Raw genomic sequence first — 27,183 nt, 5'->3', positions numbered from 1 at the left:
CTGCCCTCTGTAGAAAAACTGGCCTCTCACCTCTTTAAATTTTCCCCCTTTTACGTTAAACCTATGTCTCCTAGTAATTGACATGTCTACCCTGGGAAAAAGACTCCAACTATCCATGCCTCTCATAATTTTGTAAACTTCTATCAGGTTGCCCCTCAGCCTCTGATGTTCAAGTGAAAAGAAACCAAGTTTGTCCAATCTCCCCGTAGTTAATACCCTCCAAACCAGACAACATCCTGGTAAACCTTTTTTGCACCCTCTCCAAAGCCTCCACATCCTTCTGGTAGTGTGGCGACTGGAACCGTAAGCAATATTCCAAATGTGCTCTAAATGAGGTTCAATTCCAGCAGTTGCCCATTACTCTCTGAGCATCAGAACATATAGAAGCCCTTTTGGAAATCAATGCCCTAGCATCCTTGCTCTCGGTGTCAAGTATTGTGTGACATAGAATAACACCTTCATGAACTAAACATCCTGATGGTTGGCTTCTGGGTGCGGACAAAGTAAAATATACAAATTAAAATTGAACATTTGGAAATTTAAAATTGAAAACATTCCCAAAAGCAGATGGTGCTGCAGAGCAGAATAATCGGTGTGTTGACATTACAAAATTACATCAACAAGTCTTAAACTAGGGACTGCCAGCACCACCTGCTGGCATGTTAGAAGGAAACACATCAGGAAACTGTATAACAAATAAATGTGGAGTTTGTAGTGTGGAATTATCCTGGCAGTTGTCATTTTTCTTTTGCTGTAAAAAACGGGAACAAAATTTAAATTGGGAGAAAGATTTTGGATGAGTGTCACTTTGGTTCCCTCCCAATTCCCATCTACATGCTGTCCCGCAGCAACATCACCCAAAGATGCAACTTGAGTTTCCAAAGATGTGCTGACAACACCCAGGTCCACCTCTCCCATCCTCCAATAGCTTACAGCTTATCTGACATCCACTACTGGAGGAACAGAAATTTCCTCTAATTGAATACTGGGAGCACCAAGGCCAATTTTTTCAGTCTCCCTCCCTATCTCTGTAATCTCCTCTGTTCCTGCAACCCCTCTAATTCTGGCCTCTAATGCATCCCCCATTTTAATTATCCCCCCATAGTGATCATGCCTTCAACTGCTTAGATCTGTAGTTGATATTCCAAGCTCTGGAATATTTTCCCCACAACTCTTTGCCTCTCTATCTCTTTCCTTCTGAAAGACACTCCTTAAAACCCACCAAGTTTTTGGACATCTGACTTTACATTGCTCAGTGTCACACTTTGTTCCAGTAAAGAGCCTTGGGTTGTTTTATTACATTAAAAATAACTACCATTGAATTGTTGTTGTTAGAGAGTTGGACACTCAATGACCTGGATGAGGAAGTGGAGGGATGGGTTGGTAAGTTTGCTGACGACACAAAGCTTGGTGGGGTTGTGGATAGTCTGGAGGGATGTCAGAAGTTACAGAGGGACATAGATAGGATGCAAGACTGGGCGGAGAAGTGGCAGATGGACTTCAACCCAGATAAATGTGTAGTGGTCCATTTTGGCAGGTCAAATGGGATGAAGGAGTACAATATTAAGGGAAAGACTCTTAGTACTGTAGAGGATCAGAAGGACCTTGGGGTCCGGGTCCATAGGACTCTAAAATCGGCCCCGCAGGTGGAGGAGGTGGTTAAGAAGGCGTATGGTGTGCTGGCCTTTATCAATCGAGGGATTGAGTTTAGGAGTCCGGGGATAATGATGCAGCTATATAAGACCCTCGTCAGACCCCACTTGGAGTACTGTGCTCAGTTCTGGTCGCCTCATTACAGGAAGGATGTGGAAATGATTGAGAGGGTGCAGAGGAGATTTAGAAGGATGTTGCCTGGATTGAGCGGCATGCCTTATGAGGATAGGCTGAGGGAGCTCGGTCTTTTCTCCTTGGAGAGACGTAGGATGAGAGGAGACCTAATAGAGGTATATAAGGTGTTGAGAGGCATAGATCGGGTGGACTCTCAGAGGCTTTTTCCCAGGGTGGAAATGGCTGCTACGAGAGGACACAGGTTTAAGGTGCTGGGGGGTAGGTACAGGGGAAATGTTAGGGGGAAGTTTTTCACACAGAGGGTGGTGGGCGAGTGGAATCGGCAGCCGTCAGTGGTGGTGGAGGCAAACTCAATAGGGACTTTTAAGAGACTCCTGGATGAGTACATGGGACTTAATAGGATGGAGGGTTTATAGAAGGTAGGGATATATTCAGCACAACTTGTGGGGCCGGAGGGCCTGTTTGTGCTGTAATTTTTCTATGTTTCAATAAGGAAGAAATTATCAGTGGCTTCACAATTATGTTAAATAGACTCGCACAGAAGAGAAATAAGAAATTGTGGTGTTTTTTCACAAACTGCACGTCATCCTTGAAGTAACTGGTTTATTTGACAAGTGTAAAGATGTTTGCAAGCTGCTTTAGGAATAAAAACAGCAACATTGAAAAATATAAACCAGATCAGTCAAGTTATAAATAGAAAAGGTGAATTACCATGGGTGATTAAACCTTTTGTCAAAATTGGAAATTTTGAAAGTTTTGATAAGATCAAACAAAAGTGCACAAAAGTTCACATGACAATTGGCTACACGAGGAGCAAAACCTCCCCAAAATTATCCCAGTGATAATGGCTGGGATCTTGCACTTCGGTTCACATTGGGAGGGAATGGCGATGGGAGCAAGATTTCATGAGTGGCCCAAATTGTATTATACATTGGCAGGAAGTCCCGTCGCGATCGTCCCCACCTTCCCACCAGTACTGTAACATTCGAATAAATTGAAATCTAATTATCAGGCCTCTATTCGGGGGCCACTACTTGTGAAAATTATGAATCAGTAAGCATGATTATTGACAATATTCACTTAAAATATCCTTACAGCACCTTGTGCACGGGTAGAGGTGTATAACAGAATACGAATGAAGAGTGTATATGCAATAAAACAAACAAAATGTGTTTCAGGGTTTTATTTTCAGAATGTTTTACAGGACAGTGAGCTACTATGGATTCAAAAGACAGACGCCTCTTCTGAGAATACAAAAAAAGTCAACTTAAGATAAACACATGTCCTGTATACATATCCATTTCTGTGGTGTAAAATATCTTAAGACTTATTTTACAAGGTCACTTTCACTAACTTGATTAAAATAGTTTTGACACCTTCTGGCACATTTCCTACTGAAGCAATGCAATCAGGCTGCCAGTGGTCTGAAACCCAACCTATTTACTTTCTGGGGAAGATTTTAGAGCATTAGCAGCAATGTGGAATTTAACCGTGCAAAATCCACAAGTATGTGCAATCATTCTGATAATTTATGTTTACTACTGGCAGTATTTGCCCTCCGGTTGTACCCAGAAAACCACATCCTGTACTGGGTTTCTGAGTTGCCTTGTTCCTATGAGAGAAAGAAGATCTTGCATTATATATTAGATACTGCAACCTCAGGATGCCTCAAACACACTTTTCAGAAGTATATTTTTTGAAGTTACTGTTGTAATGCAGGTAATCTGGCCGTCAAATGACACACAGCAAGGTTCCACAAGCAGCAATGGCCATGGCCAGATGCACTCTTAGGCAATGTCGATTGAGGGATAAATATTGGCCAGAACACTGGACTGCTCTTCAAAATAGTGCCTTAGGGTGTTTTACACTGACCCAAGTGGGCAGACAAGGTCTTGGTTTAACATTTCATCCAAGAGATGGCACCTAGAAATGCCACCCTAGATTGTGTTCAAGAGCAGAATTTAACAGATGGAAGGGTTTCCCCACACCACCACCCGAAAAGGCAGTGGGAACCATCACTGCCGAAGCAGGGTGCCCTCTCAGCCACTTCACATTCCATGTTCCTCACTTGGGCAGATTTAATGGTAACACTGCAGCCCCAGCAGAACCACCTGGAGCAGTGACCATTGCTGGGACTACAAGCGGTCTCTGGATTCAAAGTTCTGGAGTCCAGGGCCAGGTATTTGCGAGGTGGTCTCACACAGGAAGGAGAGTAGAGGTCTGGAGGGGCTCGAGGTCTTGATGGAGGGGCCAGGCTAGGAGGTGCCCAATGTGGAAAAGGGGCTCTTGAGGGGAACACTTCCCCCTTGCCTGCCCGAGACATGAACAGGATGACCTGCCAGGCTTATCATCATCCCTGATATCTTCATGCTGGCCTCAAAACTAAGCCCAGGCAGGAAGGCCTCAGTTGGGCCGAGGGTGGTCAGACCACCACTGACCTTGCTTGCTCCTGGTAAAATTGAGAACAGATTGGGGAGGATGGAAGACCACCTGGGTAATTTAATGACTCCTCTGCTTGCAAACCTGTCAACATGGGCCGTAAAATTCTGCCCCATGTTTCTGTTATACAAGTTGAACTCATGACCTACTGACTCTAAAAGATGAGAACACTACTACTGAGCCAAGGCTGGTACCTTTACAACAGAGCGTCTTTGGCTGCAATATATATATAAATGCAAGATAAAGTTTTCCCTCTTTTTCATATCACAATAACTCATTAACCAAGCCACTCCTGCAAATAAAGTCTCAATAGCTCTGCTTGACTAATAGCAGGTAACAAAACAAACTTGGTTATTACTTTGTCAATGCATTGCTGGAGAGGACAGTTAAAGACAGGACTGGAACGGGGGAAGAAAAGAGATAAGCTTTATTTCATTTCTAATGGTTGTACCTGCTTGACATTTGATACAGTTTGTGGCACATTAACAATGAATCGCATATTTAGTTTGCAGATGCCATCAAAAGTTAATACATTTGATTCTGAGGTTGCATCAAATTAATTTGTTCCCTCAATGCATCACTATGAAGCAACGTAAAAATGATTTTCTTTTGTTAGTTAATGTTTGTAAACTGTAATGACCAGCTCTGGTGCATCAGCAATTCCCAGCATCCTTGAAGCAATCTTTTAGGCTGACACTAAAAATGGTTCGATTTACATGAAACACTTGCTTTACGAACACAGTATGGCCCGAGATAAATTCAATATTTTTCTGTGGACAGAGGGTAATTTTCAATTTTGTTGCCTTGATAGTAAGTTACCAGTCTGGATAGCTCTCTCCTTGTTATGGAACCGACCCAGATTTAGGGAGAGCATAATTTAAACTTTTCAGTGATACACACTAGGCATCTTTCTCCACAATGTCGAAGGTGAACTGGAACAACGTTTGAAGTTTCTGAATCCTCATTTCCTGGGGGGGGGCCTAGGATGAAACAATCACTTTTTGTGCCACAGATATAGATTTCACAGATCAGTTATCAAAAAAAAGGTTGATTACTAGTCACTGCCATTACATATCTCAAACCATTTTCCAAAGGTTGCAATTATGTAGATTATTGCCACCTTGCAATCTGCACCAACCTTTATATTTTCAACATGGTTAAAATAGAGAGGTCTGTTATGGTCACATATCCCTACCTACATTGAAGCAAATTTAAACATTCATGGATTTCCTCACCACTCTATGGCCCTTTGCACAGAACTACATTCTGGCCTCAATAAAATACTTTGGTCAGTCTCTGGGGTCAACACTTGCAAGTTGTCCTCGATAGGGGTCATTGGGTCAGATTTTTGACTAGATTGAAGCTTCTTGGATTCCCTGTGGAGATCAAAATATTTTATTATGATGCTAAAACTGAAAAAAAAAATGCACATCAAACAACTCTCTCCAGATTTGGTCTACATATTTATCATTCTTAATTGTTGGAATTACATTGAAAAAATGGCATCATTTTCAGTGAACAAATATAGTTAGTTTAAATTCTCTGAACAGGGTCACTAAAAACAAGAGATATTTGATGAGCAGTGAGGTAAGACAGCAAAAAGATACCAAGACCTCTCACAGCCACCGTGGGCGGCACAGTGGCTAGCATTGCTGCCTCACAAAGCCTGGGTTAGATTCCCAGCTCAGGTCACTGTGTGGAGTTTGCATATTATCCCCGTGTCTGCATGGGTTTCCTCCCAACACTCCAAAGATATGCGGGTTAGGTCGATTGGCTATGCTAAAGTTGCCACTTAGTGTCAGGTATTAGCAGGTAAATATGAGAGGTTATGGGGATAGGGGCTGGGTGGGATTGTGGTCGTGCAGATTTGATGGGCCTAATGGCCTCCTTCTGCACTGTCGGGATTTTATGGATTCTATGAATTGCTGAGCGACAGAGGTTACCTGGCTTTGCAGCAAGTGGGAGGGGCCGAAATGAGTGTAGGTTTTGATGCAGAAGTAGAGACTGGCAGTTTAAATTGAAACCTAGGGGTAAACCATCCAACTACAAAGACGACTAACTCAAATCAGAAAAAAAGGGGACCCAAATCTTGGATGGGGTTAGCACTACATCCAATCCACAGGAAGAGTAAGAGGCCAAACCCCAAATTAATAGATTTGTTTTTTTAAAAATGGTTGTAGCAGAACGAACAACACAAAAAGCACCACCAGTCACCAACCTCAGTCACAGACCACCACAATGCATGGGAATGCACTCAATAGAAGCAGTTTTTTGCCACTTGAAAGCAAGTCTCTCCTTCAATTCTTTATCTTCTCTCCGTTTTTTCCAAGTGCCTTTTTCACTCATTCAATTTTCAAGTATCTACCCAATAAAGTTTTTAAAGAATGTACACAACTTTTGGCTGTCCCAGCAAGTTCAAAAGTCAGGTGTCATGGCTCACAATTATAACAAGAGGCAGGGAAATAGGGCACCAAACAAACCATGACCTAAAACAAGTACCATTCCAGTTAACAGTACTTACCCTTTAAACCCAAATTTCTGCCACAAGTCATGGATAGTAGCCTGCAGTTCAGGCTTGTTCTCATTATTTGGGGCAGATTTCCTCTTCTGCAGCGACAGTGACATTTTGTTTAACCCACTGGCTTTGGCTGGTCCTGGAAGATTCAGTTTAGCGGACTTTCTTAAAGATCCAGGGCTCAGCTTGTGTAACCCAGGAACCTGAACAAAAAGTGCATTTGGTAAATCTACAGCAGCATTATTGTCAAATCCATTTCTGACCATAGTTTTGCATTAAAACATTACTGCAGGGCAACGTTAAAAAGGGTAAAACATATCCGATTAATCATCAGCTACCAAATCGGTCAACTTCTTTCCAGAAGAATTACATTTTTTTTGGAAAAAGCAGGAAAACCATGCATTTTTTGTCCTAAATTTCCACAACACCACCAGGAACTGAAATAAAGAAATGTCCTTCAGGCCGTACTTAATATCAAAAAGAATAATCAGATCAATCACATCTTGTTAGAATAATCAGCTAAAATGGGGCAAGGAATGGAGAGGGAAAGTGCATTAAACTTGGCTTTATGTAAACAATTCCAGCACAAATTTCAAAAGTTCTCGATATATTAATCTTTGATTTTTTTAAAAACCCCCTTTGCAACATCCTCAAGAGATTGCACCGTAGTTCCACAGGTGCCAATCTGGCGCATCATCCAAATGACTACTTTTCATAAAGTGATCAAAGAAATTGACAGTAAAGTTTATAGTTTAAAGTTTATTTATTAATGTCACAAGTAGGCTGACATTAACACACTGCAATGAAGTTACTGTGAAAATCCCCAAGTCGCCACACCTGTTCAGGTACACCGAGGGAGAATTTAGCAAGGTTAATGCACCTAACCAGCACGTCTTTCGGACTGTGGGAGGAAACCCACATAGACACAGGGAGAACATGCACACTCTGCACAGGCAGTGGCCCTAGCCGGAAATCGAACCTGGGTCCCTGGCGCTGTGAGGCAGTAGTGCTAACCACTGTTCCCCCGTGCCATCCAATGCCACTAGGCAATTTTACTGTGGTACATTGGCTTTATAGCTAAGATCAATTCCCATCCCACTAGTGATAATGAATTAGTTAAGAACTCTCTAACTTCATTGTTCTGAATTTTTATATAATTGGAGATAAGCACGCTGTTGAGATAAAGTTTATATGGTTTAGGAAAGTATACAAACAGCTAGTGCGCTTACCCAGTGCTTTACAGTTATAATAGTTTTCTCAGATAATTCTGGCAATGTGCCAGGACTAGAAATTTGACCACGTGATGCTGCATCGTCACCAGTTTCCTTTCATGAAGAAAAAGATAAGTGCATTAATAAACAAACTAAAGCCATTTATCATCTCAATAAAATTCTTAAAAGCATTCCAACATAAGCATAAAGCATCGTACATCCAAGTCAGAGCTCCTGGACTTCTGAGAAGAGCCTGAGCATTCAAAACCACTGCATGAACTGCCCAGAGAAGAACTAATGCCAAGAGGCGAGCGTGGGGAGGTCACAATCTCAGAGTCATCATCCATGGGCTCCTCAGATTGCTCCGGAAGGTTTTGCTGGTGCTGGATTGCACTCTGATCACTTTTTGCCATTGCTTTACTGTCATTACATTTACTCACAGTCGAGAACGCCACTTTTCTGCAGAATTGCTGCAATACAGATATACTTGCAGCAGAACTGGGTGTCCTTGATTTTTCCCTCAGGTCTCCAGACCAACTGAAAGCACTTAAACTTTTCCTGGTCACTGAATGAAAATCTCGAAGAGTTGTATTGGTATTAGGGCTGGCGTTTAAAAGTTCAGGTAGCTGTTCTTCCTGTTCACATTCATTTCTGCTTATACTTGTCACCGAGGAGTCATTTTTCTCACTATTGCAAGAGCTAATTGAGTTCAAATCCTTGCCTCCCTCTGTTGCATTGTCTCCTATCTTTTGATCAGATGCTCCATTTTTTTGATTAGATACACAAGCTACTTTGGGACTACAGAAGAACCTACAAAAGAAATACGGAAAGAAAACGATCAATTGCTGAATAATGTGAATATTCACCAGAAATAAGGTTTCACAAGGCAGAAGGCATGGATCTTTAGCAAAAAACCTTTCTGATTAAATTTAATGAAGTTATATGGTTAGAACAGTAAGCAACTATATTTAAACAGATGTGTCATTTAGCATTTAATTTTCAGTTAGTTTACGATGCTACATTTAGTTTACCGACTGAATTATGACAAGAGGTTTCTTGTGGTTGAGTTATATTAGGGATATATTAAAATGCTCAAAATTAAGGTGGTTGGTTATTTATTTTGTTTCTTAGGGAGGTAACAGGAAAAATAATAACTGTTTGCCTGAGCAAGAGATGTCATCAGTGAGCGCTCTGGAAAATGTCCGCACTTTTTGCACCCAGTGTCAGGTATATTACAGGTTAGTCATAGTCTTTCTTAACTTTACTCTGTATCATGGGGTTAGGATTAATGTCCGTGAGCAATAATGGGTAGAATCTTAAGTCCTTGCCACAACAGCAGTACTATTTCTGGGTTTAGAATCCAACTCTCTGCATGGTGCAGCTGACAGTTATTCTTTAGCAAAGCAAGCAGATTATGATCTGGCCTCCAGGCTCCCTGAACATTATGGAGGGACGGCCGGATGGCACATTCATTCTGTCAAAGGAAGGACTTCTAATTGAAGGGGTCATTGCGTGTGTTGGAGATGCTCACCAGCACTTGAACCTTTCAGGCTGTTGAAACCACAGGAATGGAAAGGTGACCTGGGATGGTCGTCTCGTGGAGGGACTGACTTTTATTCCCCCATGCTTGCACATTTCAGAGTGTCTAGTAACAACCAACACTCAACAAAATAATCTTAACATAGGTTTAATGGAAAAATAGACTGGAACTCTGCTGCAGGACAAATGAAAACATACTTTTCAATTATTTTACTTGTCTCTCCAACTCAACTTGTTACAGAGCTGCTCTCAGGACAATGTGGTGACTACGCAAAGCCCATCTGGGTTAATGTCACCTAAGCAGCTTTTAGTTAAAAAAAAAACAACAGATCACACTTTTACCGGCTTCTGGTTCCAGGAACAAAAACAGCACCCGAATCTTCATTCCTCCTTTGCAACAGGGTGGCAAACCGATTCCGGACTTTGGAGTGAGGCCTTGGACTTTCATTGCTGACTGTGTGGTCTGCCGATGAGGATTCCTCCTCTTCTAAACGAGATTGTGGAGATGGGTGCTTTTCAGCAGCTTCTTTACGTTTTTTACTATTTGGAAACGAGTACTGGCTTAACAAGTCTCCATCTGAAAGGCCTTCACCTGATGGATAGAAATAAAACCACTTTACACTCGTATTAATTTATATACTGCACTAGAGCTACCTAGATTTTATATTTAAATTAAATAATTAGTACCTGGCAAGAAATTAAGCTTATAGAATGATATAGTCTGTGAGGATATTGATAACAAAAGTAATGTTATGTTTCAGTTTACAGGGCGTTTGTGAGACCACATCTGGATTACTGTGTACAGTACTGGTCTCCTTATCAAAGATGCATATGTGTTAAAAACAGTTCAGAGGAGGTTTACTAGTTTAATACCAGAATGACCACATTGTCATATGAGGAAAGGTTGGAGGGGTTAGGTTTGTATTCACTAGAATTGAGGAAGAGTAAAAGGTGACTTGATCAAAACCTTCAAAATCCTGATGGGTATTGACATGGTGGATGTGGAGAGGATGCTTCCTCCTGTTGGAGAATCTAAATAAGAGCTTGCTCATTTAAGACAGATGAGTTTTTTTTCCTCTCAGAGGGTCATGTGTCTCTGGTACTCTCCCTCAAAAGACAGCAGAAGCAGGATCTTTGAATATTTTTAAAGGCAGAGTTAGTTAGATTCTTGATTAACAAGGGGGTGAAAGGTTACTGGGGGCAGGCAGGAACGTGGGGTCGAGGTTACAATCAGATCCGTCTCATCATTGTTCGAGATCCAACCCACTATGGTGACGTCATCAGCAAACCTGAAAATAGAGTTGGAGGGGAAGTTGGCCACATGGTCAAAGGTGTATAAGGAGTATAGAAGGAGCTGTGGACACAGCCTTGTGGGTCACTGGTGTTGAGGATGATCATGCAGGTGGTGTTGTTACTTATTCTTACTGATTGCGGTCTGTGGGTTAGGAAGTCTAGGATCCAGTCGCAGAGTAAGGAGCGGAGTCCCTCTTTGGAGGAGGGATCTTAAGCAAAACAAAACTTCTAATTAGTTAAAAGTTTAATAAAGTTATACAGATAGTATAGCAAGAAGCTTGTTTTTAAAGAGACGTGTAATTTAGTATTTAACTTAGCTTACTCTGCTACATTTAGTTTGCTGGCTGAAGTATAATGATTTGATTTATATTAGTGATATATTAAAATACTCTAAATGTGATGGTTAGTTATTCCTTTTGTTTCTTAGGAAGGTAATAGGAAAAAGAACAACTATTTAGATCAGCAATAGACTTTGTCAGTGTGAACTCTGAAAAGAAATTTGAACTTCTTACATCCCAACTGAGTATATTGCCGGTTATTCACAGTCCACCATAACTTTATTCTGCATCATTGGGTTAGGGTTAACGTTTAATACAATAACAAAGAAACTAAGTACTCATATTGGAAACCTCAATTTCAAAGGAAAACAATAAATCCTTTTAACATTGATTGATATATAATGTATAAATATATAAATTATATAATGTATATAATTTAAAAGTAAAAACACTAAATGAAATCCTCAAGCAAAAAACTAATCAAATGTTACCGTATTAAAAAATTGAGAACCTTGGATCTTCACCATGCAAGTATGAGATTGTAGTATCCATTTTATAATTTAATAAAGGCTGGGTTTGGAATGGAAATCTTTTTTAATGATCTGAATGAACAGCACACACCAGAAGTAATACCATAAAGCCAACGCCCTATCACCCAACACAGCAGGACACGGAGGTTTGCTTGGTGGAGGAGATTCGGATCGGGGTGGAAATGCAGGAGAGGCAGCTGAATGGATGGTCTCAAAAGAAGTGACAAAAAAGTCAATGAGATCCTCACATTGTTGGAGACGAGGGTGGAGATGGGAGTTGAGTTTAAAGGAGATAGCCGATCGTAGAGAAAATAAGCCAGGAGTTAACTTTGGATTCCAGGAGCGATCCTGAAGTACTAAGTGTCTTTGGTAGAGGAGAGGTGGCAAGGTTCAATGGTGCTGGATATGATCTGCTCGATTCAGTGAAGGATGATTAAATCAGATATGTTTAAGTCTGTGCCCCTCGAGAATGCAAAACCGATGGATCATTTACTTGGAACAAGCACTGTATTTCACTGGGAGCAATAGTATCAAAGGGCGATGTGGAAGTTAAGATCAACAGATGCATAAATATTATTGGCAAGTGAAAGTTCAAACAATTAAGCTATTGAGTAGTTGAAACTTTACTCCAAGAGCAGACACAAATAAGGAGTGGAAATGAAAGGTTAAGGGGGAAGTGGGTGCTGAGGAATACAGAGAAAGGTTCCAAGATAGCCTTTACTGTGATCCAGGCAAAATTAGAGAAGCCAGTGGAATGGCAAGGTGAGTCAAGATGAAAACTGAAATGAACAAGGCTGGAGTAAGATTCATGCAGATGCTAAAGAAAGATAGGAGGGAATATATCTCAGTGAAGAACTTGGGCAGGGGGGTGTAGTTAAGAACAAAGTCTTTGAAGGATGGAAGAAAGGTGGAATTACTTGAGGTGCTCAAAAGACAAAGTCTAGAGGAGCAGCAGGAGACATCCAGTTAGTTTCAGTAAAGGGCAACATAGCATCCACTGTGAATCAAGTGTTCAAAGCAAAGTGTCAATGAAATCATTTAGAATAAGCACATGGGCCTTGGTCATGAATAAACAGATATTTTAGAGGGAGATGCAGAGCTAGGCAGTTATTCTTGATCCATTCACAGCAATGAGTGGGTAATTGGGATGGGAAGGAGGTTGCTAAGATTTGTTCCCAGCTATCACATGCATTAGGTGCCATGCGTATGAATGCACACAAAAGATCAGGGATGTTGCAGCTATCCCAATTAGTACTTATTCTAGAATATTTAACTTACTTTGCTTGAAGAGCTAATTTTCAGAATAGAGAAGTATTATAAATGGAAAAGAAACTAGTCAGATCTATGTTACCTTCTCTTGGCCTTTTAGCCGTCATAGCCCTATTGGGAAGTTTTAATCTTTTGATGTTGATCACTTTCTCGATACCTCTTGTGCAGGGTTTTTCTGGTGTTATTTGTGCCTTTGGGACTAATAGCTGATTTCCACATGGTCTATATTCTTTGCTCCATATACTGAGCATATGCGACACTTTTTGCTTATTGTTTTCTGTGTCATTCCATCCACGAGACCTTCTTGCTGGAAGCTGGTAAAAAAAGTAAAGCAAATATTATATATCTGAATTTTTTGAAAGAAAAAGAAAAAAATACATTTACATAGTGCGTTATACGACTTCAAGAGATTTAAAGTATTCCACCGCCAATGTAATACTGCTGTAATATAGGAAAAAACTATGGCCAATTTGTGAGCCTAAAAACAGCAATGACACGACAATCTGGTTTGTAAAGTTGGTTGAGGGAGAAGTATTGGCTAGAGGAAACAGATGGAAGAATGTATGTTTTTTCCTAATTCAGGTTAAAACATCAGAAACAAACATTTTTATAGCTTAGATTAAAATGGCTTTAACCCATTAACTTGGCCGGTGTTCCCCTGCAGCGTGGCCGGATGGCCATCGACTTCAATGGGACTGGAAGATCCCGCTGGTGATCAGTGGCGAGCCACTACCGCTGCCCCGCCGTGAGGGGTCAGAAAATCCTGGCCTTGAACTCTAATTTGTAAGTTTATACACAGATTATAAGATTATATACAGAGCTGCTTCAGGATAGGAGTAAAAACGCATACTTGGGAGAAAATAGCAGGGGCAAAAGTGATAAAAGCTGATTAAGTTGAGCATTTTGAACAAGTAACTTTACTTACCCTCTTACTCATCAGATATGAGTTATAAAATATACTTTATAATGTTGCATTATAGTAAACGTCAAACAGGATTTTAGTTGGCTTTAGGGTAAATACTGTTAAAATGGGCACATGGCTACTTGAATTCATGGGTAACTTGAACATTACCTGGCAAGTATGTGGGTTGTAATCATCTAAGGTTTCCGAAGTATTGACATCTATATTTCCAAGAGCTATATGAAGAGCTTTCTCATCACCAAAGTGACTAAAAATAGCCAAGTTAAGGCACAAAATACAAATAACAAACATAAATGGGGAAAAACAAACAGAAATATAGTGTAACGTTGCTTATCCAACAAGGCCCAATGAGTAAACGTACTTGGGCCGGAATTTTACCGCCCCGCCTGCCACAGGAATCGGAGTGGGCGAGGGGCGGAGAATGGAAAGGTCCGTTGACCTCGAGTGGGATTTTATGGTTTTGGGACGAGCGAGGCCATAGAATCCCACCTTTGAGCTCCTAAATAAAAGGATGGTATATAAAGTGCTGCAAGAACGTGCCAAAAAAGGTTTTTTATAAATTCAACATAGTAATGTAGTATTTTAAAATATGCATTAATAGTCTATTTCATGCTAAAATGACAGGGTGCATATGTGTAGACTGATGTTTTAGTGAATAATTGACCAGAGTGGAAATTAGTTCCCCTCCCCATTGATTGGAGAACTAGTGGGAGCCCCTCATAACCTCTGTACAGGAGGCCTGGCATAATCCAAGTGAGCTCAGGCAACTTAACTGGATAGTGTTCGGCCTCCCACACGATCAAGGCCCCTAAATGACAGAATACCGCCCCCAATCATAAGCCAGCAGCTCTCCATTGCTTGGCATCCTTTTTTTTGAAATTGAGAAATGGCCTTCACTTTCACTGCAAACCTGGTATCAAAAGTAGTTAAATTTGCTGAATTTAACAAGCAAATGGCTGTGTAGGTTAACTAAACCCTGTTGATTTTTTCCCTACACCATTAGTGATTTTTGTGCAAAAGGATTGACTCCTGATTTTAGTTGGAGAAGCTGGGTGACATTACAAGCAACACACAAGCAACATCACAATGTTGGTTAATACGCCCACAAGCAGGTGCAGCATACTGCAAATGGCACTCGTCAAACAAGCTACTTCAGAACTAGTGAAAGCAACAATGGCAGTGACAAATTAGGCTGCACATAAACCTTTTGCAAGTAAATTTCCCAACTGTGTCAGTTTTAAATTCAAACTTCTGTTTCTTTTCATTTAATTTCTTGGTAATGCAATAATGTTTTGCACAACCAACCACACATTGTCAATTGTGCAAAATGTTCTGATTATACCATGCAAATCGCCCACATTGCCAACTTCTGTTGTGGCTGTGAACAGCCTCTGCTCTCCTGTTACTTCCACACCTCTTCTTTCTGTGCTCTTATAAAAATCATGCAACGGGTACCCATTTTTTCTGCGTCAGGAAAAGATTTAACAAAAACACTGGTTAAGTTCATTGGTGCTGGCTAATGAACAAATATGGAAGTATGTGAAGGATACTGCCCAGCATAGTCAAGTGTTCCTGGATCAACTCCATCAGAATAAGCATTTAAAGGAACAAGTTTCCTTTTCAACGGATCAAACACCAATTGATACAGAAATGTGTTATTTGCCCGAATGAATCCATCTATGTATTCTTCTGTTACGGTCACGTTTGTCTTCAAATACTGTCCCATTTTCTTGATCACCTATATGTGATGAAAAGAATGCGTGGGAGAAACAGAAATTAGCTTTGGATACCAAGTTGGTTCAAAATATTTTATACATCTTCAAGAAAAATTCAAGTCTTAAATAAAGTTATAACTCAATTACGCAATGGAATTGAAGATTTTTTTCTGCTACTTGATGGAAAACTGTCAATTATGCAGCCTGCAGTAGGACCCTAGTGCTGTTATTTCTATATATACACACTTTTAATTTTAGCATTGAACTATAAGAGCAGCAGAGAAAAAGGATACAATAAAATATTAACAGAAAGATTTTAAATTGGTTGTGCAATTGAGCAGGCAAATGAAATCCAGTGACACAAAATAAATTTCTACACTTAAGATTGATTACAAATAGATGACAAATTAAATTGAATTGAATGAGCACAAGGAAACACGATGAAAAAGGGCCAGGGAGTAATAGCAAACTTGTCACTGTCCAGATGACAAAACAATTGCAGGAAAGGCCAGTAGAATATTGGGAGATCAAGCCAGATCAGTGCTGGTAAAAATGAGATTGAAAATTTGTGTGAGATGCCAACTCACCGAACCTGCATCAGGTTACTGAGTGGCAGTCAGATGAAGTTCCAACATCGCTGAAAAGAAAACTACCTTGAGAAAATACTTTTATAAAATGGCTTTGGAATACAATGTCAATTCTAGATTTTATTACGCAGTGAAAAAGATGAGAAGAAATGGTGACACTTGAGATTTTATTAAAAACAGTATAAAATAAGAATAGAAAAATAATTATAAGACAAGGGTACACCATTAAAAAGTGCAAACTGTCTAAGAGGGCGGATGGGGAAAAAGTTCTGCAATGGTTTCCCAACCTCTTGCTGTAACTTTAGCAGAAAGCCCTGTGAATCAACATGAAGAGCTGTTTGATTTTATTTAAACCAATTTTCTTCTAAAGTTACAATAATCTCCATGGATATTACTGGGAGATAATTTTTGTTGTCTTCTTTTATACAGTGCAGATATCCCTAACAAATATTAAGTCCTAATTCAATGAAACTTCCTAAGGACTTCAGCATTATTAGATTATTTTTCATAAGTATTTAGAACATGCGTTCTCCTGTGGATTATTTTTGTTACCCAACTATATAATAAGCACAAGCTCAACAACCCACCGTAATGATATCTGGATTGTTGGCGAGCCTAAGCAGCTTGCATGCTTTAGCCAAACCAATTCCATGTATAGATGCCAAATAATCACATCCAGATAAAATACACATATATCTGAACTTTTCTTCAGTGAAAACATCACCCAGCTGTTTGCATTTGCCAAACCGAGCCTGGTCAATTTCTATGCCGTTCCCACTCTTGTCCACTTTCAGTACAACCTAAAAGTGCAGTGAAAAATATTTTTAAAAATTATTTCATTTTTTATTTCAACCCCAGTATTCAAATCATGTCTGTCCTGATTTGAAGGAAGTCCTCTTCCTCTGATGTGGTAATAGGCCCTTGCAAATGAATTCAGGCATCCATAAATTAGGCCATAGTAGGTAAAATCCCACATTAAAATACAAAGAATTTGGCAATCTCAGTCAGACAACAAGATAAGATAAAATGATATACCAGATGGAGGCCTAAGCATACAGAGCAGGCAGATGCCAGGTTTGATCCAATATCAGTGTTAAAATAGCCAATCTTAGTTGGGATGGAGAAAAGTAGTCTGCATATAAATTAGAATGTGATACATTCTAAAAAGAGAAATGGTGTGGGGGGGGGAAGGGGCAGGATTTTAAAAAGCCTGAATAACTTTCCTCATGAAATACAAATCTAAGATTTTTCTTCCCCTTAAAAATAACAAGTTTCCTGCCCAACACAGTGGGACAAACTACTCAAACCTGTAGTACAACAGAGGGGGGAATTTTACCATTTTGAGTCGAAGTGCTGGATTTGGGCGTCAAATAGATCCGCACCTGGAATCCTCTTTCCAGCGCGCCTATACGCGTTTTGCCGGCTCCGGCCCGATCCGCGCTGTGGGCGGGGCTTAGCGCTGGCGGACCGATCGGAGCTCTGAACTGCGCATGCGCAGTTCGAAAAAAATCTGAGAGCGTGCCCGGGCGAGAAACAAAAAGCAGAAAGGGCGGCTCTCTGACGGTCATTCTCTGGTCGGGGGGTGGGTGTGACCGTTCATCCCCTGGGGGGGGTGGGTGGAGAGGGGGTGTGACATATCATCCGGGGGGGGGGGGTCTCATCCTCTGGTCAGGGGGGGGGGGTTCTGCTGCCGATCCCGCCTGCCACCATCACTGGTACACTACCAGCCACAGCCATCTCTCCCGCTCTCTTGCGACTGCAGGGAAGAGTAATCTGTGGCTGGTAGTGTACCAGTGATGGTGCCAGGAGGGATCGGCCGCAGACAGGCAGCGGAACCCCCCCCCCAACCAGAGGATGATACGTCACATCCCCTCTCCTCCCCCAGGGGATGATCGGTCACACCCCCTCCCCTCCCCACCCCCCACCCAGAGATGAGAAGTCACACCCCCTCTCCTCCTCCCACCCCCCTCCCGTCCCGACCAGAGGATGACCTGGGTCAGAGAGCCTTTCCAGTCTCTGACCCCGCTCTTCAGAGGCTGCAGTGGCGACTTCAGACTTTTATTTTGCAGGTGGGTAACAGCGCGGACGCGGATCGGGCCAGAAGACGGTAAAGTGGGATTTGGCAGTAGAGTTGGGCGCGCGGTTCATTAAGTCGATTTAAATGCATGCAAATGCATTTAAATCATCGGGCCGCCCAATTCGGGCACGAATCAGGTGCCGGTAAAGGTGCGATCTGCTCGGATTCGGGTGCAGATCGCGTTAAAGGCCCGACGCCCAACTTTACCGTTCAGGCGCGAAGTTTTGGTAAAATCAGGCCCAGAGTGTGTTGACAAAAAAAAGAGTCCCTTTAAGAGAACAAAAATTGCTTACAGCACTTTCCATTTACCTTTTTACATCCAAATGCCAACAGGTCTGAATCTTCTGTAATTACTGCTTGAGCTATACCAATCTTGTTTAAGTAAGCCAACTGAGCATCTGCCTCATAAGGTGCTACAATACAATCCATTCCCTTTGTTCTTGCTGCCTGTATTGATACAAAAATGTTTTTTTCTTTAAATTGTCATGTTTAACTCTCCCCTTTAAAGCAATTTGCCTTTGTTATTCCTCTTTGTCAATCTTATGGATAACAGATAATGCAATCACCAATGTCATTTTGAAACTTGATCAAAAGGCAATGCCTGAAAGGAGACCAAGGAGGATTTCCTCCTTGTTCCTGTGCAGAAGCTTCTAAATCCGATATGGTGGCTCAGTTAAATGAATCATACCTTAATAAATATATAAAACCTGTTGTGCCAGAATAGCAGCACGAGTTGGTTCACACATCACAACTTTGTCTGTGAAATTAGGCAGCCAAAGGCCAGGAATTTTCCAAGAGAAGAATAAAGTGAAAGCATCATGCCAAGTTGCACATGCCAACCTTGCAATCAAATTTTAAAAATGGTTAAAAGAAATTCATCAAATTGCGTGCCTTTTTATGAGGGTTTGTTAAAAATGTTGTTTGTGTAACTTGCATGTCAGCATCTGTATTTAAGTTCTCCCTCAAACCATGCCTTGCCCTCCACACAATTGATTCTTTTTAAAGTGTGTTACTTTTCCCTCCTCACAAATTCACTTCTTCCAATCTCTTTTACTTATTTCTGAATTGCAAATCTTGCTCATGGCTCTCCAAAATTCTTAACCCAGTAATGGCAGGAAGAGAGGGCAAGAGATCATTGTTACCAATTCACACCACTAAAAATACATCAATACAAAATGCCAAGCACAGTTCTGGTCTCTGTCATTATAAAAAAAAGGGTATAAAGTCACTGGAGAAGGAGCAAAAATGATGATAACAAAACGGAGGGGTTATAACCAGCAGGAAAGACTTAATAGGCTGGGATTCTTTTCTCTAGAAGAGGTCTTAAATAATCCACGGGTTTGATGACAGAAGGCCATAAGTCAGTCACTAATCCTCAATTACCTTACTGAATAGATCAGACTCAAAGGGCTGAATGGATTACTCTTTCAAAAAAAAATGTTCTTATGCTCTAATAAATAACATAAGGAAATCAAGCAAAACTTCTTTATCCAGAGAGTGGCTAGAATGTGGAACATGGAGTAAATTGTGGAAAATAGTATTGATGCCTTAAGAAGCTAGGTAAGTCCATGAGGGGGGAAAGGAATACAAGGGTGTTCTGATGGGATTAGATAAAGTAATGGGAGGGGGCTGGTGTGAATCCTTTACACTGGCATGAGCCAATTGGGGGCAAATGATCCATTCCTGTGATGTACATTTTGTGTAATGGCTAAAACTGGTATGCGCACAGTATTTTTGATAAACCCCCGGAGCAGAAAGAAATGCAAAATCTACAAATATAGAGCACTATGCACAAGATAGAGAAGTGGAAAGTAATCCTGAAATCACTTGCTTTTATGACTTCATGGGCCATGGCAGGTGTTATGTTGACACAGCGAGTAAAACACTCTCTGGCTTCTACCGACTTCCCTTCACGAAGGAGTTGCTTTCCTTTCTGCAAGTTTGCTTGCCTACGTCTGTAAGGCAGAAAACCACCCAAGCATAATGTTTCTAAACCACATGCATCAACAGCTGTGCAGATAAGTGACACAAATTAGGACATTAGTACATAATCTCAGATGACTGCTAAAACAAATAGAAAAACAAGTTATCATATTGCATGACTATCACTAAAATTTTAATTAGATTTAATGCTTGATAATCCAGTCCTCAGGAACGTTAAAAGTAATTTGTATACAGATAAATTTGACTGAAATATTATTTCAAGAAAAATATCATTTGTAATAACTAAAAAAGCATTAGCCAGTTTTGTTTCTCATCTTGTTAAGTATGAAGTGAAACAGCCAGCTTTCCCCAAGTTATCATGACTGAAACACAAAAGAAAATCTAAGAAATCACATGAGCCTTAAAATTCACAGTAAATATTAGTAAATTTATTACTTACAATCTTCGTGCTTTTTCAACCTCTTTTTTAGAAGGTAAAGTGCATCCATCAAAAACCAAGACTGGCTTGATTCCATATGAGACCAACATTTCAACGAATTTTATACAATAACCGACATATCTGAAACAAAACACTCTCTGGCTAGTATTAGGATGATTCACAAATATAAAACAACATAGCAGTGGAAATAAAATACAATCTGATAAAATCTTATATTGCAATCAGCATAAACTATGCCATTTGATGAAGGGTCATTAACTTGAAACATCAACTCTTGCTTTCTCTACATGGATGCTGCCTGGTCTGATTAATAAAAGCAAAAATTGCCAGAAGTAAAGCATCCCATGGCATAGAAGAATTGCCAATACTCAAATTAACTATTGTTATTGCTTCAGTGGATGATATTGCCAATTTTAATGTGCCAGTATACAGTTTTATGCTGCGGGCTCACTAGGAACTGAATGGGACTGCAATAAAAAGTAGTGCACTCAGGAGTCTCACAACTTGCAACCAAAGTTTAAAGTTTATTTATTAGTATCACAAGTAGGCTTACATTAGCACTGCAATGAAGTTATTGTAAAAATCCCCTAGTCACCACACTCCAGCACCTGTTCGGGTACAAGGAGGGAGAATTTAGCATGGCCAATTAACCTAACCAGCACGTCTTTCCAACCGTGGAAGGAAACCGGACACAGTGACCCAAGCCGGAAATCAAACTCAGTTCTTGGCACTGTGAGGCAACAGTGCTAACCACTATGCCACTGTGCCACATTTATTATAAAAATGAAGTACTTTGCTTAATTGACTGTTCACAGATTCCATCTCTCCGCTTCCCCTTAATCCTGAAATTATGGTTTAGGGTTCTTGCACCTGAGTGGTCAACATTTCAAGGTTAAAAGATGGTTTCTCCAATTAAAATCATGTAGACTAAATCTTCTGACAAAGAGTCATCCAGACTCGAAACGATGGCTCTATTCTCTCTCCACTGATGCTATCAGACTTGTTGAGTTTCTCCAGCGTTTTCTGTTTTTGTTTCAGATTCCAGCATCCGCAGTATTTTGCCGTTATCTACCATAGTCTAGTTATTTTTCACCATATGGCTATGGATGCTATTATTTAACCAATAAGAATTATTATGCAAAATATAAAAACCCTCTGAGCACATGCAAATTTAAATTTGTTCTTAGCATTTCAAAGTGAGTAAACACTAAGTTCAAAGACAGCAAAAAGGACTTACTGATCAGTCGGTTCTCCTTTTGCTAATTTATCAGCACACGCAAAAGCTCCTTTATGAAGCCAACAGTACATATCTAATGCTACAGTCTGTCCTTTGTACTTCTTGATATGGATTGGTTCTGAAGCTTCCTTAACAAACTGTAGCAATCCTTGAATCCCCATGGTCCACTTTTACTCCTGTTGAAGAATTAAAGTTTTCATAAGTACTTCCAGGCTAAAATGGATGGGTTGCAATTTGAATAGCATTAAAAGTTAAAATGACCATGACCAATTTCAAAATTCAATACTGTCAAATGAAGTTATTGAGTATTTTATACCAGAATTAAAGATGGATACAACCTTGACAGCTGCCTCTAGCAGTAAAGCACCAACATGCCAAAACATAGCTGCACAATAAAGCCTGTTTCAACAATCAAATAAATTCACTCCCATTACTACTTACCAGTTTCCAAATCTGCTTTGAAAATTAAAAAAGGGGGGGCGGACTTGACTGAGTTGGTAGAACTGTTGGTTGGATTCAGAAGGTTGCAGGTTCAAGCCCCACTGTGGGCCTCGCACATACTCCAGTCTGATATTTCAATCAATGCCAGAGGAACATTTTAGATCAAAGTCAAAATAACATTGTTCAACATGCGTTCATTAGGCATCCTTTCTTCCAATTTTACTCAAATCCTCAGCGTGATTTCTTTTCCCATTACACTGATGACTGTGGGGGTGTCACTTCCTGTTTATGCTTATAATCATGGATTACAGTGTCCAGAACCACATTACTTAAAGGATAATGAACCATTGGAGAAGATGCAGAAAATGATTACAAGGATGCAATCATTATTGAGCGGATGTAACTATGAGAAAAAGTTGAACAGCTTGAGCATCTTTCCCTGAGGTCGTGAAAATCAGAAAGGATTTCAAAAAGATGGATGTGAAGAAATTGTTCCACTTGAACAAGGAGGCATAAATTTAAGGAAACCAGACCAAATAAAGGATTCAGAGGGATTCCTTTACACAGAAAAAGTGGCAGCAATGTGAAACATATATAGTTACATAAAGTAGTTGAATACCTAACATTGACACATTTAAGGCAAGTCTTGATGCATAGATGAAGGAGAAGGGAATAGAGGACTATGAAGGCAGGATGAGATGAGACAACTGAAGTGAGAGTGGGCTTCTGTGGAGTATAAACACTGGTACACAAGATTCTATGATATTCTTAACTCAAAACCTTAAATTATTTCCACTATCACTGCTCATTGGCAGTCTTGTCAAGCTTCAAGTCTGATGCAGTGAACGTAACTTTGATTTGGCTCTTTTTTTAAAGCAGCCCTAGACTTTTGAAGGGTAATCGATCTGAAAAGTTAACTCTGTTTTTCTGCACTGATGCTGCCTGGCCTGCTTAATATTTCCAGCATTCTCTGGTTTTCTTTACAATTCTCGTTCCATAAGTAAGTGTTATCTGATTTGATTTGTCACATGTGCTGCGATACCGTGAAACGCACTGTTTCTTGCGCTATACAGGCAAAGCATACTTTTCATGAAGTCCATAGGGAAAAGGATACTATGCAGAATATGGTGTTGCAGTTACAGGAAGGGTGAAGAGAAAGATCAACTTAATATATGATAGGACCATTCAAAAGTCTGATGACAGCAGGGAAGAAGCTGTTCTTGAGTCCATTGGTATGTGCTTCCAGACTTCTGTATCTTTTTCTGAACAGAAGGTGGAAGAGAGAATGTCTGGGGTGCGTGAGGTCCTTGATTATGCTGGCTGCTTTTCCGAGGCAGCGGGGAGTGTAGACTGAGTCAATGGTCTGCGTGATGGACTGGATAAGTTCACAACCCTTTGTGGTTTCTTGCGGTCTTGGTCAGGGCAGGAGCCATACCAAGCTGTGATACAACTGGACAGGATGTTTTCTATGGTGCATCTGTAAAGATTGGTGAGAATCGTGGTGGACGTGCCAAATTTCCTCAGCCTTCTGAGAAAGTAGGTGGTATTGGTGAGCTTTCTAAACTGTAGCATTGGTGTGGAGAGTTGAGGACAGATTGTTAGTGATCTGAACACCTAGAAACTTGAAGCTGTCAACCATCTCCACTTCAGCACCATTGATGTAGACAGGGGATGTCCTCCACTATGCTTTCTATGCACAATGCTCATTTGTTTTACTGACACTGAGGGAGAGATTATTGTTGTTGCAATATTTCACCAACTTCTCCAGCTCTTTCTTGTAGTCCGTCTTATCATTGTTTGAGACCCAACCCTCTACAGTGATGTCATCAGCAAACTTGAAGATGGAGTTGGAGCATAATTTGGCCACAGTCATAAATGTATAAAGATTATAGTAAGGGGCTGAGGACACAGCCTTGCGGGGCACCAGTGCTGAGGATAATTGTGGAGGTTGTGTTGTTAGCTATCCTTACTGATTGCCGTCTATGAGTTAGGAAGTTGAGGATCCAGTTGCAGGGGGAGGAGCACAGCCCTAGGCCACGGAGTTTGGAGTGAGCTGTAGTCAATAAATAGGAGGTTGACGTAAATGTCCTTGTTATCCAGGTGTTTTTGATCCGATTTGTCACATGCATTGGGATAAAGTGAAAAGTATTGTTTCTTGCACTATACAGACAAAACATACAGTTCATAAATTGATTTGATTTATTATTGTCACATGTATTAGCATACAGTGAAAAGTATTGTTTCTTGCGCGCTATACAGACAAGGCATACCGTTCATTGAGAAGGAAACAAGAGAGTGCAGAATGTAGTGTTACAGTCATAGCTAGGGTGTAGAGAAAGATCAACTTAGTGCTAGATAGGTCTATTCAAAAGTCTGACGGCAACAGGGAAGAAGCTGTTCTTGAGTAGGTTGGTACGTGACCTCAGACTTTTGTATCTTTTTCCTGATGGAAGAAGGTGGAAGAGAGAATGTCCAGGGTGTGTGAGGTCCTTAATTATGCTGGCTGCTTTGCAGAGGCAGTGGGAAGTGTAAACAGAGTAAATGGATGGGAGACTGGTTTGCGTGATGGATTGGGCTACATTCACGACCTTTTGTGGTTCCTTGCGGTCTTGGGCAGAGCAGGAGCCACACCAAGCTGTGATATAACCAGAAAGAATGCTTTCTATGGTGCATCTGTAAAAGTTGGTGAGAGTCGTAGCTGACATGCCAAATTTCCTTAGTCTTCTGAGAAAGTAGAAGCGTTGGTGAGCTTTCTTAACTATAGTGTCAGCACGGGGGGGGGGGGATCAGGACAGGTTGTTGGTGATCGGGACACCTAAAAACTTGAAGCTCTCGACCCTTTCTACTTTATCCCCGTTGATGTAGACAGGGGCATGTTCTCTTTTACGCTTCCTGAAGTCGATGTCAATCTCCTTCATTTTGTTGACATTGAGGGAGAGATTATTGTCGCCGCACCAGTTCACCAGATTCTCTATCTCATTCCTGTACTGTTTTGTTATTGTTTGAGATCCGACCCACTTTGGTGGTGGCGTCAGCATATTTGAAAATCGAATTGGAGGGGAATTTGGCCACAGTCATAGGTATAAAAGGAGTATAGTAGGGGGCTGAGAACACAGCCTTGTGGGGCACCAGTGTTGAGGATGATTGTGGAGGTGGTGTTGTTGCCAATCCTTACTGATTGTCGTCTGTGAGTTAGGAAGTTCAGGATCCAGTCACAGAGGGAAGAGCCGAGGCCCAGGCCACAGAGTTTGGAGATGAGTTTTGTGGGAATAATGGTGTTGATGGCTGAGCTGTAGTCAATAAATAGGAGTTTGACATAGATGTCTTTGTTATCTAGGTGTTCCAAGGTTGACTGCAGGGCCAGGGAGATGGCATCTGCTGTGGACCTGTTGCGGCGGTAGGTGAACTGTAGTGGATCCAGGTAGTCTGGAATTGATTTGTGCCATGACTAGCCTTTCGAAGCACTTCATAATGATGGATGTCAGAGCCACCGGCCGATAGTCATTAAGGCACACTGCTTGGTTTTTCTTAGGTACCGGGATGATGGTCATCTTCTTAAAGCAGATAGGGACCTGATTGTTGTAAAGAGCGGTTGAAGATGTCTGCGAATACCTCCGCCAGCTGATCCGCGCAGAATCTGAGTGCTCGTCCGAGTACCCCGTCCGGGCCAAAAAATGGCTACGTACTCAGAGTACATAGGGGAGAAGGAAAGAAGAGGGTACTGAATATAGTGTTACTGTCATTGCTAGGGTGTAGAGAAAGATCAGCTTAATATATGGTAGGTCCATTCAAAAGTCTGATGGCAGCAGGGAAGAAGTTGTTCCTGAGTCGGTTAGTATTTGACCTCAGACTTTTGTATTTTTTTTCCTGACAGAAGGTGGTGGGAGAGAGAATGTCCTGGGTGTATGGGGTTTTTGATTATGCTGGCTGCTTTTCTGAGGCACCGGTAAGTGTAGACGGAGTCAATGAATGGGAGACTGGTTTATGTGATAGACTGGGCTACGTTCACAACCATTTGTAATTTCTTGGGGCCTTGGTCAGAGAAGGACCACACCAAGCTGTGATAGCATCCTTTCCGGATGTTTCTATGGTGCATCTGTAAAAATTGGCGAGAGTCGAGCAGACATGCCGAACTTCCTTCGCCTACTGAGAAAGTAGAGGCGTTGGTGTTCCAGGGTAGAGTGTAGTGCCAGGCAGATGCTGTCCTCTGTGGACCTGTTAAGGCGATAGGCAAAGTCTAGTGGATCCAAGCAATCTGGAAGACCAGAGTTGTTGTCTGCCATGACTAACCTTTTGAAGCCCTTAATAATGATGGATGTCAGAGCCACCAGACAGTAGTCATTAAGGCACGCTGCCTGACTTTTCTTTGGTACAGGGATGATGGTCGTCTTTTTGAAGTAGATAGGAACTTCAGATCAGAGTAAAGAGAGGTTAAAGGCGTCTGTGAATACTCGCGCCAGCTGGTCTGTGCAGGATCTAAGTGCTTGGCTGGGGACCCCATCGGGCCAGTCACTTTCTGTGGGTTAACTTTCAAGAAGGCTGATCTGACATCTGTGATGGTGACCTTGGACCGGTTCGACCGAGACTGTCAGGGTAGATGACGACCCCTCGCTGGTCCCCTGCTCAAAACGAACATAGAATGCGTTGAGCTTATTGTGGAGTGATGCATTGTTGCCAGCATTTCTACACGTCTTCATCTTGTAGCCTATTATGTTGCGCAGACCTTGCCACAATCAATGGGTGTTCACGTGGCTTGCCTGGGATTCTAGCTTGGTCCGGTATTATCTCTTGGCATCTCTGATGGTTCTCTGTAGATCATATCTGGATTTCTTGTATAGGTCAGAGTCACCCAACTTGGACACATCAGACCCGAGCTTCAGTAGGCAGAAGATATCCCTGTTCATCCATGGTTTCTGGTTGGGAAACACTCAGAATAGCTTCTTTGGTACACAGTCTTCT

At 41.2% G+C, this 27,183-nt stretch overlaps 1 protein-coding gene across 1 annotated transcript; it reads right to left on the bottom strand.

Annotated features, from left to right (window-relative positions):
* Positions 1–2,963: 2,963 nt before the first annotated feature.
* Positions 2,964–21,953, bottom strand: exo1 (exonuclease 1). Its single transcript, XM_078229571.1, has 13 exons — positions 21,784–21,953; positions 20,547–20,666; positions 19,991–20,118; positions 18,473–18,606; positions 16,674–16,886; positions 15,335–15,522; positions 13,935–14,031; positions 12,945–13,176; positions 9,835–10,084; positions 8,172–8,763; positions 7,972–8,067; positions 6,749–6,945; positions 2,964–5,603 (listed from the first exon to the last, which is right to left on the bottom strand). The coding sequence occupies exons 1-13, from the start codon at positions 21,942–21,944 to the stop codon at positions 5,459–5,461; spliced, it is 2,553 nt and encodes an 850-aa protein (XP_078085697.1). The 5' UTR covers positions 21,945–21,953; the 3' UTR covers positions 2,964–5,458.
* Between the last annotated feature and the right edge of the window lie 5,230 nt (positions 21,954–27,183).

This window comes from Mustelus asterias, chromosome 15, assembly GCF_964213995.1.
Source record: "Mustelus asterias chromosome 15, sMusAst1.hap1.1, whole genome shotgun sequence".
Classification (NCBI taxonomy): domain Eukaryota; kingdom Metazoa; phylum Chordata; class Chondrichthyes; order Carcharhiniformes; family Triakidae; genus Mustelus; species Mustelus asterias.
The sequence above is the reverse complement of the archived record's forward strand: the minus strand, read 5'-3'. Positions and strand labels throughout refer to the sequence as shown.